Source organism: Taurulus bubalis (assembly GCF_910589615.1).
Source record: "Taurulus bubalis genome assembly, chromosome: 2".
Classification (NCBI taxonomy): Eukaryota; Metazoa; Chordata; class Actinopteri; order Perciformes; family Cottidae; genus Taurulus; species Taurulus bubalis.
In genome coordinates this window covers 21045921-21063702 of record NC_136590.1, presented here as the reverse complement: position 1 = coordinate 21063702, position 17782 = coordinate 21045921, and the positions used below count along the sequence as shown (strand labels likewise).

Here is a 17782-nt window from a genome sequence, read left to right as displayed (position 1 = left end):
ACGACAACGTGCGTGTTTACCTAGAGGAGCAGGACGACCTGGACGGCTCGTCCTGGAAATGCATCGCCAAGTAAGCCGTGTGTGTGTGTGTGTGTGTGTGTGTGTGTGTGTGTGTGTGTGTGTGTGTGTGTGTGTGTGTGTGTGATAAGTGATTACATTTATCCTCTCTTTTCTTCCTGTAGAGATAGAAACGACTTGGCTGAGGTTTTGGCTCTGCTGAAGACACAAATTGACCCCGAGCTGTTAAAAAAAGATCAAGAAAACAAACCTGAGGGTGAGGAGAATACTTTTACATTTCTTGTTTACAGATTTTTATTTCTGTCAGTTTGCTGTTTTTTTTAATTTCTTTTTTTACAATAACCCCCTTGATTTTATTTTGGCAAAGAAAATGTAATGATAGCATTTGTATTATGTTTAGACTACTGCTGCTTTATAAATATTAAAAAGTAACAGACGTATGGTTGAAATAATATAGTTCCGACATGAAACTACTCCCAACGAGGTCTATGGAGTATCTGGACTAACCGGGTCGTGGTTTTCTATGAAGGACCACGAGCCGAGTGAATTACAGTCCCATCATATTGGGGATAAAACAAACACCTCTACACCCGACATCTCTAAAACTAGACAAAACAATCTAGATTGATCAAAGCTCTCACAAATAAGCCAACCAACACACTTCACCACCTTATAAAACCCGTATTTCCCAGTTTTGTGTTCTAGTTTCCTATCTCTATTATTTAAAAGCAGCCATGTGATTTGTTTTCATGTGTACATTACAGGTGAAGTAAAAAAGGTCGAGGACACATCGGATGAAGATTGCAAAGACTCCGCCAAGGCTGTCGGCCCGGTCTCCCCAAAGACGGAGAACAGTGAGAAAGTAACGCAGAAAGACGACTTGAAATCCGAAGCTTCTGGCACCAAATTGTCCCTGAACGGCGTCGTTGAGGGTGAAAGTCGAACCGAGCTCAATTCACAAAAGTCTGTGGTGGATCTGAATATCGGCGCGAAAGCCCAGAACATCAAAGAAGAGCCGATGGAGGTGTCAGACGCCCGAACGAACACTGCAACGAGTGAACCCGTCTCCGAGACGTCGTCTTTATCGGTAAAGGTGGAGAAAAGAGACGAGGCCAAGAAGAGCAGCACAGAGGAGATTCAACAGGCTCTGAAGAACGATCAGCAGGCCAAAATCCCCTTGAAGAAACGGGGGATGAAGTTCAGTGAAGACTTTGAAAAAAACAGTAGCATCATAGTGCAAAACCCGTCGGTGTCCCAGGTCAAGGAAGCTCCGAAAGCGGAGCCGACTCCCGAGCAGACGAAGAAAGCGAAGGTCGTGAACGTTAATGGAGAAGTTCAGCCGGCATTGGAGAAAGGCCTCGAGAGTCGTCTGCCACTAAAAGACAGCGACAAAGAGCCGCCGACCGAACCCGCTGCGGGTAAATCTGTAGAAAAGAGAGACAAGGACTCTCCATTACCAGATGAGGAGGAGGCGACGATGGGTCAAAAGGATGAAGCTTGCGGTGCAGAGAAGAACAAAGAAGACTCGGGCAAAAAGAACCTTGGCATGCAGGTAGAACCAGAATGCACCGCACCGAAAGGAAAGACTGATTCTCTGAAAGAACCGGCGTTTTTACCTAAAGACGTAAGTAACGCAGCAGAGAAGCCGCCTAATCGCGAAGATCAAGGGAAGATAAAAGGAACCGCAGAAGAGTCTCGTACAGTAGACGAGATGTCAAAGAAAACTGGAGACTCGGAGAAAGTCAAATCCAAAGAAGTCGGGTCAAAAGATTCAGAGGGAAACGCGTCGCAGTCGGGCGAGAAGAAAGAAAACGAGACGCCGGAGAATGTAACGGCCGCGAAGCCAACGGAAATGTCGGCGGCACGCGAGGCGGACAGATCTGCGGCTAAAGGGAACCCAGGCGTCATCAAAACAATGGAGCGCGAAGACAAAGGCGCTGAAAAGAAATCCACTGACTCGGTGTCTGTCATCAAGAAGACGGACGTCCTAAAAGACGGTGACGATGCGGTCCGAAAGGTCCTCGGAAAGGCAGACGGACCGGCGGTCTGTGAGAAATCGGGAGGAGAGAGCGTTGGGCCTTCTGTTATTAAGAAGTTCGGCGGATCACGTAAACTCGCGGAGAAGCATGACGGCGTCAAAGATGAAGAGACTAAGACAAAGAAAGACGGCGCTGAAGAGGCAGAGAAGAGTAGAAAGACTGGAGATGGAAAGAAGACTGTCGACTGTGAGGCCGGTATAATACGCAATGTTTCCAAGACGAGTGCTGCTAAGCCCGTGGAGATAGAAGCAGCTGTGCTGAAACACGATCCGAAGCCTCGAGACGACGACAGCGACAAAGCTGAGAACTCGGTTGTAGGTAAGAGGACGGAGGAAGCTTCTGGAGAGAAAGCTGCTAAGACAAACGCCTCCAAAGAAAGTGATAAAAAAACTGAAAGACCAGACCGGGAAAGTAAAAAAACAGAGTCAGAGCGTCCGTCATCAGAGAGTAAGAAGGATGCAAACAAGGAAAAGGACACGTACAAAGAAAATGACATAAATATTGAAAAGAAAAAGGACACGGACGTTGAAAAGAAAAAGGACACAGACATTTCACAGAAAAAGGATACAGACAAGGAAAATGACACAGGCGTTGAACAGAAAAAGGACACAGACAAGGAAAAGGATACAGGCGTTGAACAGAAAAAGGACACAGACAAGGAAAAGGATACAGGCGTTGAACAGAAAAAGGATACAGACAAGGAAAAGAAAAAGGACACAGACATTGAACAGAAAAGGGATACAGACAAGGAAAAGGACACAGGCATTGAACAGAAAAAGGACACAGACAAGGAAAAGGATACAGGCGTTGAACAGAAAAAGGATACAGACAAGGAAAAGGATACAGGCGTTGAACAGAAAAAGGATACAGACAAGGAAAAGAAAAAGGACACAGACATTGAACAGAAAAAGGATACAGACAAGGAAAAGGACACAGGCGTTGAACAGAAAAAGGACACAGACGTTGAACAGAAAAAGGACACAGACGTTGAACAGAAAAAGGACACAGACGTTACACAGAAAAAGGACACAGGCGTTGAACAGAAAAAGGACACAGACGTTGAACAGAAAAAGGACACAGACGTTGAACAGAAAAAGGACACAGACGTTGAACAGAAAAAGGACACAGACGTTGAACAGAAAAAGGACACAGACATTACACAGAAAAAGGTCACAGACAATGAAAAGGACACCGACATTACACAGAAAAAGGTCACAGACAAGGAAAAGGACACAGACAAGGAAATGAAAAGGGACATAGACATTGAACAGAAAAAGGACACAGACAAGGAAAAGGACACAGACAAGGAAAAACAAAAAAATGACAGTGAGAAAATGTGTCAAGAAGAGGAGAATCAAAAGGATTCCACCACGGATAAACTTACAAAAACAGATAAAACAAACGAGAATAAACATCCTCATAAAGAGACTGAAACTTCGACCAAATCGGGAAAATCTGCTCCCCAAAAGGTGAGCAAAGAACTTGACGGCAAATCCTCAACGGAAGCGGAGAAAGGTGGCCTACCAAACGCAGAACCGGGAACCGAAAAGCCCGCCAGCGAGGACGGTAAAAGCAAAAGTGAGGATGAGGACTCTGCAGCAAAGAAAGAAGAGGTGGCAAACGGCGGGGAAACTCTGACTTCCTGTCGGAAAACCCGGCCCCGAGGCCACCGGCGAAAAGTCCGACTTCAGAGAGAGGCGAGACAAGAGGAATCCGAGTCCGACACGAACACGGGGAGATCTCTCCGGAGATCACCGAGGATCTCCAGACCGACGGCGAAGGCGGTGGTGATCCACGACAGGAAGCTGGAGAGATCGCAAGCTGTCCCGCCGGCCGAGGAGAAGGAGGACGATGCGGATGAGAAGGAAAAAGAGGAGGAAGAGAACGAGGTGAAAGCTGTTCAGAAGAAACCAAGAGAGAAAAAGGTTTATCCGGAGGGTCAGCCCAAACCTAAGGTAAGATGTTTCACTCTTTACGTCTGTTTCAAAGCGTCTTTTATGAACGTTTTATCAAATAGAAGGACTGCCATGTCCAAAACAACCAGCGTTGCTGCTTTGTACGTGTTGTGGAAGTCCCAAAAAAGTCAGAACAGCTGTATTTAGCAATCTACAGCAGTGTGAACACAAACTAAATTAAAAATGAATCGCAACAAACGGACTAAAAGGATGCCGAAATAACGACGTGGTGGTTCAGACTGTAAAAGGTCGGAACTCTCGTTTTTGTCAAGTCTGTCCACAAGACGCCAAGCAAAGAACCTTAAAAATGCTTGTTTTCTGGACGGAGTCTGGCTCCATCAACACTGAATTACTTCATCTGAGCATAAATATGTTATTGTTTGCAGCATAAACAATCTACGGTCTGTACACAAACATTCATACACGTCGATTTTTCATCGCTGTACAAATAGGATGTACTATTGGAAGTATTATTACTATTCAAATGATGCAAATTCACGTATTTGTATGTAATCGCTTCATGTTTTGGGGTGAACGCTTCATAATAGTGAATTTTAAAAGAGCACCCTCTGCGGGACCAGAAGGTAAACTCAGTCAAACGGTCTGTTGCACTTTTAGTCTTTTTTTTTAAATTTGCAAAGTAAATTATTTTTTGCACGTTGGAATGAAAGATTGAATAGAAATGGTCAGCCTTAACTTCCCAAAACATGCAGCCGTTTTCATCATTTTGAAGCATGATAGCATGAGTTGGTAAATCAGTAATTTCTGCAAGATCTCCTTCGCCCTTCTGCTCCGCTTAACGTCATCACGGTGTGCTTCTTAAAGGGGAGGAAGAGACGGAGGGTCAGGTGGTCCAACACGCGAACGCGGCGCAAAAAGAAAGGCTCCGAAAACGACGACAGCGAGGAGTCCAGCGAGGAGTCCAGCGAGGAGTCCAGCGAGGAGGAGGAGGAGAGCGAGGACGACAGTGACGAAGACTACAAGGTCGAGCGAAGCAAGAAGAGGCGGAACCGTCACAGAGAAAGACGAAGCTCGGACTCCTCGACGTCCACGGACGACGACCTACCGCCCAACGACGACCCCTGCAAACATTGTGGTCTTCCGAACCACCCCGAGCTGGTGGGTTCTCACTAATTTTACTTTTTTATTATTATCAATTAACCAGATTTAAAAGAGATTCTGAGGCAAAAGGAAAGAGGGAGATGGAAGAGACTGAAGACGTTGTATAAAGTCTATTTAACATGACGGTTGACTGTACAGGCAATCAGAAGTGGCGACAAACAATCTTTCATTATCTTGTTTTGTTCGACCAAATCTCCAAATAACTTACGGTCATGGAAAACCTGGAAAAGTCATGGAATTTTAAAATGGTTATTTATAGGCCTGGAAAAGTCTGTGAAAAAAATTAAATCCCAAAAGTTTTGGAAAAGTCATATGTTCATGACGTTCATTTACGCTGAGTTTGAAATAATTAATATGCTTTTAAAAGAAAGACGTTCAAAATATAAGCAGGCATACGCTCTATCTATAAATGTTTATTCTTTTAATCAAACTATTGTCTCATTGATTTGTCATTTAAGGTATACTGTATGCTTTGGAATTCTCATTGTTAGTTTAAATACTAAATTTTCTCCCTTTCATGTATACACCGAGATTTCACAAAATGTTTGGTCATGAAAATTCATTGGTCAAAATGTATATGAACCCTGGTTCAGTGACCAATATACAATGCACAAAATTCAGGCATTGGTGAAGAGTTTGGTGTTTTTTTTTTTTTTTGCTTTTAAGATGATAATGATGATGTAAGCGGTTTATTGAGTAAACGTCTGCCAACATCTCCCCTTCTAGATCTTGCTGTGTGACTCCTGTGACAGCGGGTACCACACCGCCTGCCTGAGGCCGCCGCTCATGATCATCCCCGACGGGGAGTGGTTCTGCTCCCCCTGCCAACACGTACGTGCCCGTCAGAGCACCACACACCAAAGATTGTACACAAAGATGAAGCAAACGTGTCCTAACGTCCTCGTTAATCCCCTCTGCAGAAGCTGCTCTGCGACAAATTGGAAGAACAGCTCACGAACCTCGACGCCGCTTTGAAAAAGAAGGAGCGGGCAGAGAGAAGGTGAGACGTCCCTACTGTTCTTTATCTTCAACGGATCTAGATGTTCTCTAAACACAGCCTAGTTTAATTTGTCATTTACCTTACTTATACTTAGGGATGAGGGATTTCCGATATCGGAGCTAAAACGATGCCGGTGCTTAAACGGTGCCTGAACCGATACTTAAAAAAAGAAGCATAAAACAGTGATTGACTACATTAATAAAGAAAGGATTTTTTTATTGCCAAGGCAAATTTTCTTCTTCAAATTGAACAATATATTAACTGTTTAAAGTATACTATGAATATAAATAAATACAAAACACTTTCACTTTAAACCATGAACAATATATAAAAAAATATAACAGCGTTTCTCTCTCGGAGTTCGGCTCTTCTTCTTTACACACAATTATTTTATTGCATTTGCCGCACGCTGCGTTGTTCAAATCTTTTTTTGCGAAATATAGCCACACTTTTGACCGTTTCCCTTTCGGCATTTTCTCAGTTAAAAGGTTGATGCTAGCTAGCTACTGTAGCTACACAAACGGTAGGCTATCGTTAGCTGCTGGACGGAGTTATCAGAGTAGTGTAAAAAAAGTATTTCAGTCGGCTCAGCCACCAAAAGGAAGCACCGAAATCTGCGTTGCGTTTCGATAGGCACTGGCCGTATAGGCACCGGTTTTCAGTACCCAACCCTACTCATTCTCTGGTGTCAGTTTTGCTTCTTTCACACTTAATAATAATTCTTCTTTTGTTGTAATCTTTGATCAAACTCTGGCACACTAATTTCATCCGGGATTAATAAATCGTACCTTTTTTTTTTTATTGTGAAATTTCAGCTCCTTCACAGTAAAAGCTTTTCCAACATTTGAACACCAGCACACATGCTACTAAGCATTGTTTTGGTGTTCTCCTAATTGTCATTGAAAAGCTTTCTTCATGTGTATTATCTCCTCCAGGAAAGAGCGTCTCATCTACGTCGGCATAAGCCTCGAGAACATCATCGCGGCAGTAAGTGCATCGTGGGAAATTGTGCATTTTCCATATTAAGCAGTTGATGTTTGTAACAGTGGACGACTAACGCTCGCTCCTCACAGGGGGAGGTGGAGGAAGAGAAGCCGGAGATCATCATCAAGGAGAAGAAAGAAACGAAGCGGAGCAAGAGCTGGGGTCGAAGGTCAACGAGGACTAAGAAATCCATCAGCTACAGGTCTGTGCACTGATGTATTTAAATACAGTAAATAAATTAAAGTATTCTGTTTTTGTTTTTACAATAATGGTTCTTGATTTTTTTTGTTTTTACCGGTATACTTCACAGCCCTACTGTGTAGTCAAAATATATTTAATATACGTGCAGTGTACAGTAATAGTACAATACTAAGAATACTGTATGATGCAGCATAAATTATGAAAATACAATAAATATTAATATAGTAGTATTGAATGTCGTGTTTGATAGTTTTTGTTTGCCATTGAATGCATCTTAGTTGATGCTGTTGGAAGTTTTATTTAGCTGATGAAGTAGAATGTTTTATACCACATCAAATGTATTTATTGTCTTTGTTGACGTTCTTTTTCCAGGTTTGATGAATTCGACGAAGCCATCGAGGAGGCCATCGAGGAAGACATCAAAGAAGCGGAGGGCGGAGGTACGAGGACACGAGTTATCAGTCTTAGTGGTAGTGCTACTACCTCCAGTCTTAATGCTAAGCTAAACGGCTGCTATTTCTGGCTTCATATTTGGACTACAGACCACAGGCTGTATATAAGTGTACGTAGTGGACAGATTTGAGTTTTTATTTTTATTTGTTCTTTTTTGCAACCAATAAACGGAAGTGACCATATTTGTAATGCGCAGGAGCGACGTAAAGACGCCGTGTACATCTCTGGTAGCCACCTGTCAATCACCCTGTAGCCCCGACCTAAAGCATCCCCTGCTTTATGGTCCGTTTGACTCTAAATGACCATAATTTAGAACACTTGAAACTAGAGATTGCGACAAACTCATGTTTACTGAGGGAATGAATCAAGAGAGAAGTACAATAATTTATATAGACTTCTATTAATGTTGCACAGTATACGATACTAAAAAGGTACTGCGGTACCCGTACGTTAAAAACGATACGATTTTATAATACGTGTAGATCAAATGAAGCATTCTGATTGGTTGAGAGTGAGTCACGGGGTGTACTTTATTCAGCCACAAAGTACTGTACAGCTTGTTTACATTTAGAGCGTTCCATATCAGTGTGCACTTAAAATAACAGGTAGATTTAAAATGCGTGACCGTTAGTTCTCATTTCAAGCTTGACAGTTACCAAACATGTTTCGTGTAAACTTTGATATTTTGGGGGGAATGACTTTTGATGAGTGTCAGCGGTGAATAATGTATTTGTGGTCCCTGTTCCTGCTGTACAGTCAATCGTTGATACGGCTCACAATCAGGAGAGCAGAGCAGATAACGCTCTGAGATCAGACTAGTTAGCGGGAAGCGAGTGCATAAAACTGGAAACTAAGATGAGGAATGAAAAGGGTTTGATCACAAAACCGTGATCATTTCCAGTGAGATAATTACGTTGGGAATTTCCCGACGTGAGGCAAGTTCTCTAAACATCATGGAGGAGAAAAATGACGGAGAAAAGACAGACAGAAGCAGCGAGAGCACTTCTTTACATCGGTGGCTGAGTGTCTTCCTCCACCCTGCTTCCAACCGGGAACTGACTGGGACTATAAATCTGCGATTTACTGACCAGACAGTCAGTGCGTGTCGGGCCTAACAACACCCTTGAACAGTACATTATTGACGATACAGTACTGCCTCTCGTACCTTAATGCTTAAATATACCAGTATTCTGGTATCGTATCGAAAGTATCAAGTATCGTGATATTTATGGCAGGTATCGTATCGAAGTTATAATTTTGGTATCGTGACAACCCTAACTTCTATACAATCAGCCCCTGGTGGTCAGTGAGAGAATGCAGCTATAAGACATGGAGCATAGGCTTCTATACAACCAGAGTTGCCACCCCCTGGTGGACATTAGAGATAATGCAGCTTTAACACATGAAGCATATACTTCTATACAACCAGGAGTCGCCCCCTGGTGGTCAGTAGAGAGATACGGAGGTTCCAGCTTGGTACAGACATTGTACTCAATTGTGCTCAATATCAAAAATATATCTCACGGGTTTTTACAATACAGACGATCTCCTCAGACCCTCGATTCAGATATTAGAAACCTTTAATGGGCAATAAATAAAATGATCAATCTTCATGTAACTCTTGGCTAGAAAAGGTTAGCTTTTTTTTTTTTTAAGATGCTGAGAAAATGAAGCAGGGTTTTTCTTTCCCCAGGAGCTGGTCGGGGTAAAGATATGGCAAACATCACCGGGCATCGAGGGAAGGACATGTCCACCATCCTTCAATCGGATGAGGGCAAAGAGAACGTCCGCCCGCCTCCACCCCCAGTCGGTCCACGCAGGAAAAAACGCCGCCGACTTAACGACCTGGACAGCGACAGCACCGTGGACGAGGAGGAAAGTGAGGAAGAGTTTCGCATCAGTGAAAGGTAAGTTAATAAAAAAAAAGAGTTTGCTTTGCTCATAGCTAAATACTGAACTATTGTCGAGTTTATTTATGCATTTGTTCGTTCCTCGATGCAGCTCGGAAGAAGAGTTCGTCGTGTCCGAAAACGAAACTGAGGGCGATTCGGAGTCCAACAGCGAATTGGACGGCAAAGCCAAGCGACGGAATTCTTCGCGGCGCAGGAAGCCGCTCAAGCGGCGGCGAAGCGCCAGAAAGCGGCGAAGACCGAGAGGCTACTCGGATGACGAAGAGGAGGAAACGGATGAGGAGGACGAGGATGAAATAGGTATATTTAATTATATGTTTTTAAGCAAATTATTATTACAAAATTATGTAATATCTGACGGTGGATTTATTGTATTTGGCACATAATTTGACCTTAACTAGAAGAAGTGGTTAGAAATAATGCATAGGGGGATTTTCTTGATCGATATATCAAATTAATTAGACTTTTTTTGTTTTTGCACAAAAGTGTGAATGTCTTTTGTCAAAGTCAATTTTGTAAATGTAATATATCTTTTTATTTATTTACCTTGGGCAAAGCTGACACCATTTTGGGCTCAGGGAACTTGGAACGAGCATTTCTGTTTTTCTACATTCATAAACTAAACAATTAAACAGAAAAATAATCAAATAATTGATTAATTAATTATAAAAATAATAGTTCCAGCCGTCTCAAAATAAAACATCTCCAAGTCTTCTCCACCAATGCACAGTTTACCTGAGATATTTCATCCACATACATCTATAACCCATTATTATCATTATTTATTATTATTATTTTCCGTGTCCAGTGACTGAAGGCTCCAGCGACTACAGCGACAGCGATCTGGACATGAGTCGGCGCCGATCTCGGCGGAGTCAGAAGAAGCGGGTGAACTACCACGAGACGTCAGAGTCCGAAGGCTCGCGGGCGGAAACCAACCAGGCCAGAATGAGGCCCGGTCGCCGCCGGGAGAGCTCCGACAGCGAGGGTCAGTACTACTTCCACGCATGCGTTTGTTTTGATACCACGACGCTAGAAGTAATACGGATAATGCCTTTGTCTCATACATACCTGCAAACTTGTCACCTTTCAGCGAAATTCACAGTTTTGAAATGAAAATATGTCATCCACGTGAATTGTGTAGATCCGAAGAGTTTTTGTTTTTGGGAGGGGGGCGGCCGCCCAGCGTTTCTGAGATTGGAGTGAGACACGGGAAAAAGTTGATGTTGTGATCTTCCCAAAAGAAGATCTTTGATGTGTCGAGTCTTGGCCAATCAGCATTAAGATGTCTACACCGGCTTAATTTCCCTCCCACCAGTTTTTTAATGGCAAGCTAGTCAGCTTGCTAACATGTTAGCTGACATTGTTGGAGAGACAGACAGCGTGTGACGTCAGCCAGGAGAACGCGAGTCAGCGGCGCTGCAGTTCTAACTACCGACACCTGACTACATATAAGGAGAGGACAAGTGGAGATTTTATCCAACTTGTATTTTAATTAAAAAAACGAAATGAGTTTCCTCCGTAAAGAAAAAAAGAAATTGTACATAAATAAGCCGCACTTGTCTATAAGCCGCAGGTGTCCCCGTTGAAACATGAGATATGAACACAACAAGATGTTACAGGAACGATTTTTTAAAACTTTTAATTAAATAAATGCTGGCAACTTCCACAACTAGTACATACATACGGCAAATGCTTTTTTTCAGAACAGTACTAAAGTTGTCTTCTTCAGTATCGGAATTGAACAGCCTGAAGGTTTGTAATTACTTCGTCACACATTTTCTCGGCGAAAATATAGGAACCTACCAGAAAAAGTAATTGATCACTATCGCCATCGTCCTCCTGTGCACTAAAACCATTGAATCCTTTTCAGTGTCTGTTGAACAGCCTCAGAATTGCTTCGTTGCACTCAGTCTCTCTTTCGTTTGCGCTCTCAATGTCACTTTCCTCCCGAGGCAAATCCGCTTGCGCTGTCCTCCTCATCACGCAGCAGTCCAGCCTTTCGGAACCCGTTGGTGATGGTGGATTCTTTGACACTGCTCCACGCTGTTAGGATCCACTGGCAGACTTGAGAAAAAGTTGCTCTTCGCATGCGGCCAGTTTTTGTAAAAGATTTCTCGCCGCTCGTCGGAGGAAGTGACGTTGTGTTGTTGATGTTATGCTAGAGTGGGGCTGCTAGTAGGGCTGCAACAACGAATCGATTTTATCGATAAAAATCGATTAGCAAAAGTGTTGGCAACGAATTTCATTATCGATTCGTTGTGTCGCGCGATTATTACGGCAGTCATAAAGAAAAAAAAAAAATGAGCGGCGCGGAGCCGCCAGTGTGTCTGAGATTGGAGCGAGAGACTGAGAAACGCTGAGGTTGTGATCTTAGAGTGAGCAAAAAAAAAAATATATATATATATTTTTAATTTGTACACTTGGGTATTGACAAAAGAAGAAATAAAACCCATAATGATCATAGTTTGTCAGCTTCTCAACGCTCGTCACCCCCCAACCGTTGCAACAAATGTTAGGATTTTGCTTCGACATTTAACATAGTAAATAAATCCATCATGCATGACATCAAGATGAAAAGGAAGCTAAAACAATACAATTCAAGAGAGTAAGAAACTGCAAAATACCACAGATAATCTAAAGTGCCAGTAAAGTCTTTTGAGATATAAAGAATATTTGAGGACCGTTACAGGAGGGATTTAAATCTACCTCTAAAAAGTGGGTCGGTCATAAAGCTACAGAAGACAGCAGGGTGTTAGTTTGTTTAGTTTGAAGGCGTCTGTTTGTCCCCCCCCTCCCACAGAGAGTTCCTCCAAAGGCTCCGAGGAGAAGTCGAGGGATCGGCGGGTGAAGAGGAAAGCCGAGTCCTCGGAGGAGGATTCCCGGCAACAGCGCCGACGCCTCACTCTGAAGCGCAGGAGAGCCTCCGAGGACGACGACTCGGACGACAGCTCGGACGACTCGTCGGAGGAGGACCGCCCGATCCGCAAACGCGTGAACCGCATCGACTCTGACGACAGTGAGGAGGAGGAGAAGAAGGAGGAGGAGGAGAAGAAGAAGAAGAAGGAGGAAGAGGTGGAGGAGGAGCAGGATGGGGAACAAAAGGAGGAGAAAACAAAGGAGAAGAAAACCGCTGAAAAAGCAGACGAGGAGTCAAAGGGAACAAACCCGGTGGACGGCGATCCGGCACGGCTGCCGCCCACCAACGGACAGAGCCCGGCGAAGAGCCCCGAGGGCCCCGCCAGCCGGCCTGCTGCCGCTGCCCCCGCTGCAGGTCTCGCCGCGCATCCGGATCCACCCAAAAACATCAGCGCCACACCAGCCGCTGCCATTGCGCCCAACGGCCAGGAGATGGCGCCACAGGACGAAGACGAAGACGACCTGTTGGGAGTCACAGACCTTGTGGATTACGTCTGCAGTAACGAAGATTTGTAAAGAAAAACAAAACTGTGTACTATTTCATTTTTTGTGGTATTGTATTTTTATATTGCTTAACTTTATTATTCCCCCACCAACACTTCCTTTTTTGTCCTTTTTACTTGTGTCATCTGGACCTCGAGTCTCAGCAAAGAACTGGAGCCCTGTCACCAGTCTGTCCCTGTGGGATTGTTCTCCTACTAAGGGCACCAAACTGTCAATGCTCATCATCATCCAGCTCTACTGCCAAACCACCTCCCTCCTCTAAAAAAAATACAAAACAGGTCATTTCACATAATCCAGTTTTTCTTCTTTTTTTTTAAATTAAGATTTCTACAAACGTTATCTCACCTTCTCGTCCATATTGATGGAAAATGAAATATTTTAAAGTGTAGGAAGTGGTTGAAGAAGATCTGAATGCTAAACTGGGACTTTTTAAGATATTTTAAGAGTAAAATAACATGTTCCTTCTTTGGAAAATAATCTTGGTTCTATGTTTTTATCCCTTGAATAGTTTTACATTTTGGGAAAAGCAGCAGCCAGTTAGTTTGCTTAGCTTCTCTACACGGGAGCCTGTTTCTATCGATCAAGTCTCCTTCTAGCTATGCTAATGGGTATTCCGTTCCATTCTCAGTCTTTTAATAATTATTTTAATTAGCGACCCACAACATGATTGTAACACGTATGAAAACATGATTTGTAGACTCGTAATCCTCCATAAAACCAGGACGTCTGTATTTTTACACTTTAGTTGAGATGACATAATTAATTAAAGTTAATTAAAAAGCTTTTCCAGTTTCCAGTCTTTGTGCTAAGCTAACCAACTACAAAGCTGAGCCTAATACTTAACACTCCAAAATGTTTTGATACATGAAACCGATATCGAACCCAAAATGTCGAACTATTGCATCAAGCGATTCTGTCGTTTTCTTTCCGTTTTAACATAATTTGTGGAAGAGTTAGATGAGATTATTTGTTCATGTCGAGTAACCTTCTAGACTAAAAACTAGTCGACTAGCCTTCATTTGTCAGCCGACCCGCTCCAACTTTCTTTGTTGAATGATAGAGTAGCTTTTGTATATTGTATACATATATAATTATTTTAACTATGTGCGCAGCCTTTGGTATCAGTGGTGAACCCTCTGTTGAGTCTGTTTGTTTGGGTTTTAAATCAGATGTAAAACTCAGCCCTCCTAATCTCCAGCTCTAGTCTAGTTTCTAGTTATTACAATTATGTTAACTCGTGATTTATGTATTTTTTTTTATATATATATCTACACTTTTATTTGTTGTCTCTTTGAGCGAAATGTAAAGTGTCTTATTTTTTATTTGTACATTGTCCTTCATAGAAAGGTTCAAAAAGCTGCAAAACTGTTGCTTTTATTAACTAAAATGACACTAAGCTCCAAAAAACCCTCCTTCCTTTCTTTTCCTCTTCCTCTGGATCTTCCCTTGTTTCTGTTCATATTCTCTATTTTCACTATCTTGAGTTTTTTTGGGTCGGTTTGCAGTATACTGCAGACTTAAAAAAAAAAACATCAAATCAAGATTGTGCAAAAATAACCAACTTATTGTTTTTTTTATTTTTTTAGTGCGGATGCAGTTTTTTGACTGAGGGAAATGGAGACAAAAAAACAAAAGCAAACCAATGACTTCACTGACCTGCTGGAACCAGTCTGTGTGTATATCTGTAGTTTCTTGCTGTAATATATTTAGAGGCTTTTTTTTTATCACGGAAAAAAAACAATATATTGGGCAATTCTTTGGGATTGCATGAGTTTTTAATAGTTTTCTTTTGTAGGGAGGTATTATTGGCACAACTGTTGTGTTTTTTTCTTTCTTTTTTTTGTAACGAAACCAGAAAACTTCGGCATGTTTTTAAGGATCCCCTGGCTTGTGTTAGTGCTGAAGGACATTTTGCAGTGAAACTGCATATGTAAGCATGCACTGACCTACTAAAGGCATGTTACAGAAGCTCGGGGGAGAAAGAGAGGATTATGTAGAAAATAATCTAGGACAGCTGAATCTGATTTAAGCAAGGAAATCATGCCAGTTTGTAAAATATTTTGTAAATTAGTCTCCGCATGGTCTTCACAGAGGAAAAACCACTCTATCATACCGCTTTTAAAAACCGGCGATTAATTCCACCACGAAACCTGTATGTGCTGCTTTCAGTGCACACACCTTTGGCCTCCACACACACAGACACATTTAGCTTTTAGATTAGCAGGACAGAATATAGGAAGAAAAAACATTTCTACAAATGTGATAATAGAGGTATGTGTTCTGGTGGGTTGAGTGGAGAGTAGAGGAGCGTGGATGTCCATGTGCTGTTTTTATCCCTGTTTTAACTTCTACACCGAGACGAGGAGAACGTATTAATGTGCATCACGCGGTTATGAAATAACCTGTAGCGAGTCCTGTGTTGAAGAGCGAGAGGAAATAAATAAAGGCTGCGATGGGATTAAAGGAGGAAGTCGGTGCCAATGTGTGAAGTGTTAACAGAGTTTCCTATTTACCTCATGACGAGTCCGGGAGGAAAGACGCCCTGTCCCCTGTGTATAGATGCTACTAGACTGGTTGTTGGTGTTTTGTCTGCTCCTTACATTTTTGTTAAACTTTACTGTTATTTCATATGAATCTGATCTTGTACATTTGTCATAATAAAATGGGTTTCAAGCCTCACGTCATCCTGTCTTCGTGACTTTTGCTGTGAAAATTAAATGCTTACGGAAAGGTGCTCTAATTCCATTAATATACTTAATTAATCAGTGATTAATATATAATTTTACAAATATAACATTTTATGTGTAAGCAATCCCTGTTAATAGATTTATTTATTGGACAAATGAAAACGGGCAGGCAGAGTTTTTTTGTAGCTAAATGCTAACAGTAGCATGCTAACATGACACAATGGCGAGGCTAATATCAAATGTATTTAGCTATATATCACAATCTTAATATATTTATGTGTTCCTTGTTCCCCCTGAGGGATATATCACTCCAAGTCCCCAAAACATGATAAAGTGTAAGAAGTATATTTACTATTGTCAGCATCTTCGACCGGACACTTATGTTAGCAATTGTTAGCATGCTAACAATGATGATACACGAACAAACCGATGATTATTACCTAATATATTTAGGTAACAACGAACTGAGTGTTGACAGAAGTAATCTTCAAATTAAATCAAGTTTAGGAGGTACTTATTATTTTTAATGTATTTTCACCATCTTAGTTTAGCGTTATAGCGTGCTAACATTTGCTAAGGGACGATAGAAGGTCTACTTTGAGCATAAGTGCCTTCGTTAATGTTAATATAATTAAGCAATAAGGTACGAGAGGCAGTACTGTATCGTCAATAATGTACAGTTCAAGGGTGTTGTTAGGCCCGACGCATTATTGTAGATGCAGTACTGCCTCAAGTACCTTATTGCTTTTATAATACGGTTACCTGCGACATTATAAATAGTAAGTAACTAGTAAGCTGCCTTTCAGCACAAAATAGTTATAGCCACCAAACGTTGTGTATCGCATTTCAGTAAACTAGAGAAAATAGTCCTGCTTGTGTGGCGGTTGTTATGTAACCGCCACACATACGGGAGAGAGAGAGAGAGTCTGTGATTTACTGACCAGGCCGGTTGAAAGCAGGGTGCCTCGCATCGGGAAATTACTGACGGTAATTATCTCTCACTGGAAATCATCATCTTAGTGTCCGGTTTTACGCATTCCCTCCCCTCTAATTAGCCTACCCGCTCAGAGCGTTATCTGTGTTCCTCTCCCCTCGCTCCCATTATTCACCGCTGCCATTCTCATCTAAAGTCATTCCCCCCCAAAATGTCAAAGTTTACACGAAACATGTTTGTTTGAAATGACAACTAACGGTCGCGCAAAATCTACCTGTTATTGAGTGCGCACTGATATGGAACGCTCTGGTAAGTGTAAACAGGTGTACAGGACATTATGGCTCAATACAGTACACCCTGACTCGCTCTCAACCAATCAGAATGCTTGATTTCATCTACCCGTATTATAATATTTATTAATGTATCATAGTACTGATAATGATAAAAGTAAAAGTACTGTTAAACTATCTCCATCTTGATTTAATGGTTTATTGTTCTACTAGATTTTTAACAGTGATTCATGTTGTTAAAAATTAAACAAACTTATCAGGAACAACCAAAACAAGCAGAAGAACGCTACAATTGTGACTTCTTTAAAGACTCGTGAACACAAGTGCTTCCATGTTTTTTTTGTTGTTTGTTTTTAATCACAGATAGTGAAGCCAGCAATAATCCTGCGTTTGTGAGATGAGCTCGGATTGACCCGCGAAGAGGCCGACGGCTCAAACCGAACCCGAGCAGGATGTACAGTGGCTTGCAAAAGTATTCATACCCCTTGAACGTTTCCACATTTTGTCACATTACACGCCATAATTATAAATATATTTTATTGGAATTTTATGTGAAAGACCAACACAAAGTGTCACACAATTGTGAAGTACAAAGAAAATTATACATGTTTTTAAAAAAAATTCACAAATGAAAAACTGAAAAGTGCTGTGTGCAAAATTATTCAGCCCCCGAGTGAATACTTTGTGGAACCGCCTTTTGCTGCAATTACAGCTGCAAGTCTTTTGGGGTATGTCTCTACCAGCTTTGCACATCTTTAGATTAGAT

The 17782-nt window shown here is 41.9% G+C and overlaps 1 protein-coding gene across 1 annotated transcript in view; it reads left to right on the top strand.

Annotated features, from left to right (window-relative positions):
• Window positions 1-13396, top strand: part of rsf1b.1 (remodeling and spacing factor 1b, tandem duplicate 1) — a gene marked incomplete at its 5' end in the record, with an annotated part of 19910 nt that extends 6514 nt beyond the window's left edge. Inside the window, 13 exons of the mRNA XM_079238002.1 lie at window positions 1-70; window positions 183-274; window positions 783-4012; window positions 4838-5131; window positions 5861-5965; window positions 6055-6134; window positions 7070-7121; window positions 7208-7320; window positions 7692-7759; window positions 9466-9679; window positions 9774-9982; window positions 10491-10670; window positions 12486-13396. The exon at window positions 1-70 is cut by the window's left edge and continues 136 nt beyond it. Coding sequence (XP_079094128.1) covers window positions 1-70; window positions 183-274; window positions 783-4012; window positions 4838-5131; window positions 5861-5965; window positions 6055-6134; window positions 7070-7121; window positions 7208-7320; window positions 7692-7759; window positions 9466-9679; window positions 9774-9982; window positions 10491-10670; window positions 12486-13117 — 5339 coding nt within the window. The 3' untranslated portion in view covers window positions 13118-13396. The remainder of the gene's footprint in view (window positions 71-182; window positions 275-782; window positions 4013-4837; window positions 5132-5860; window positions 5966-6054; window positions 6135-7069; window positions 7122-7207; window positions 7321-7691; window positions 7760-9465; window positions 9680-9773; window positions 9983-10490; window positions 10671-12485) is intronic.
• Between the last annotated feature and the right edge of the window lie 4386 nt (window positions 13397-17782).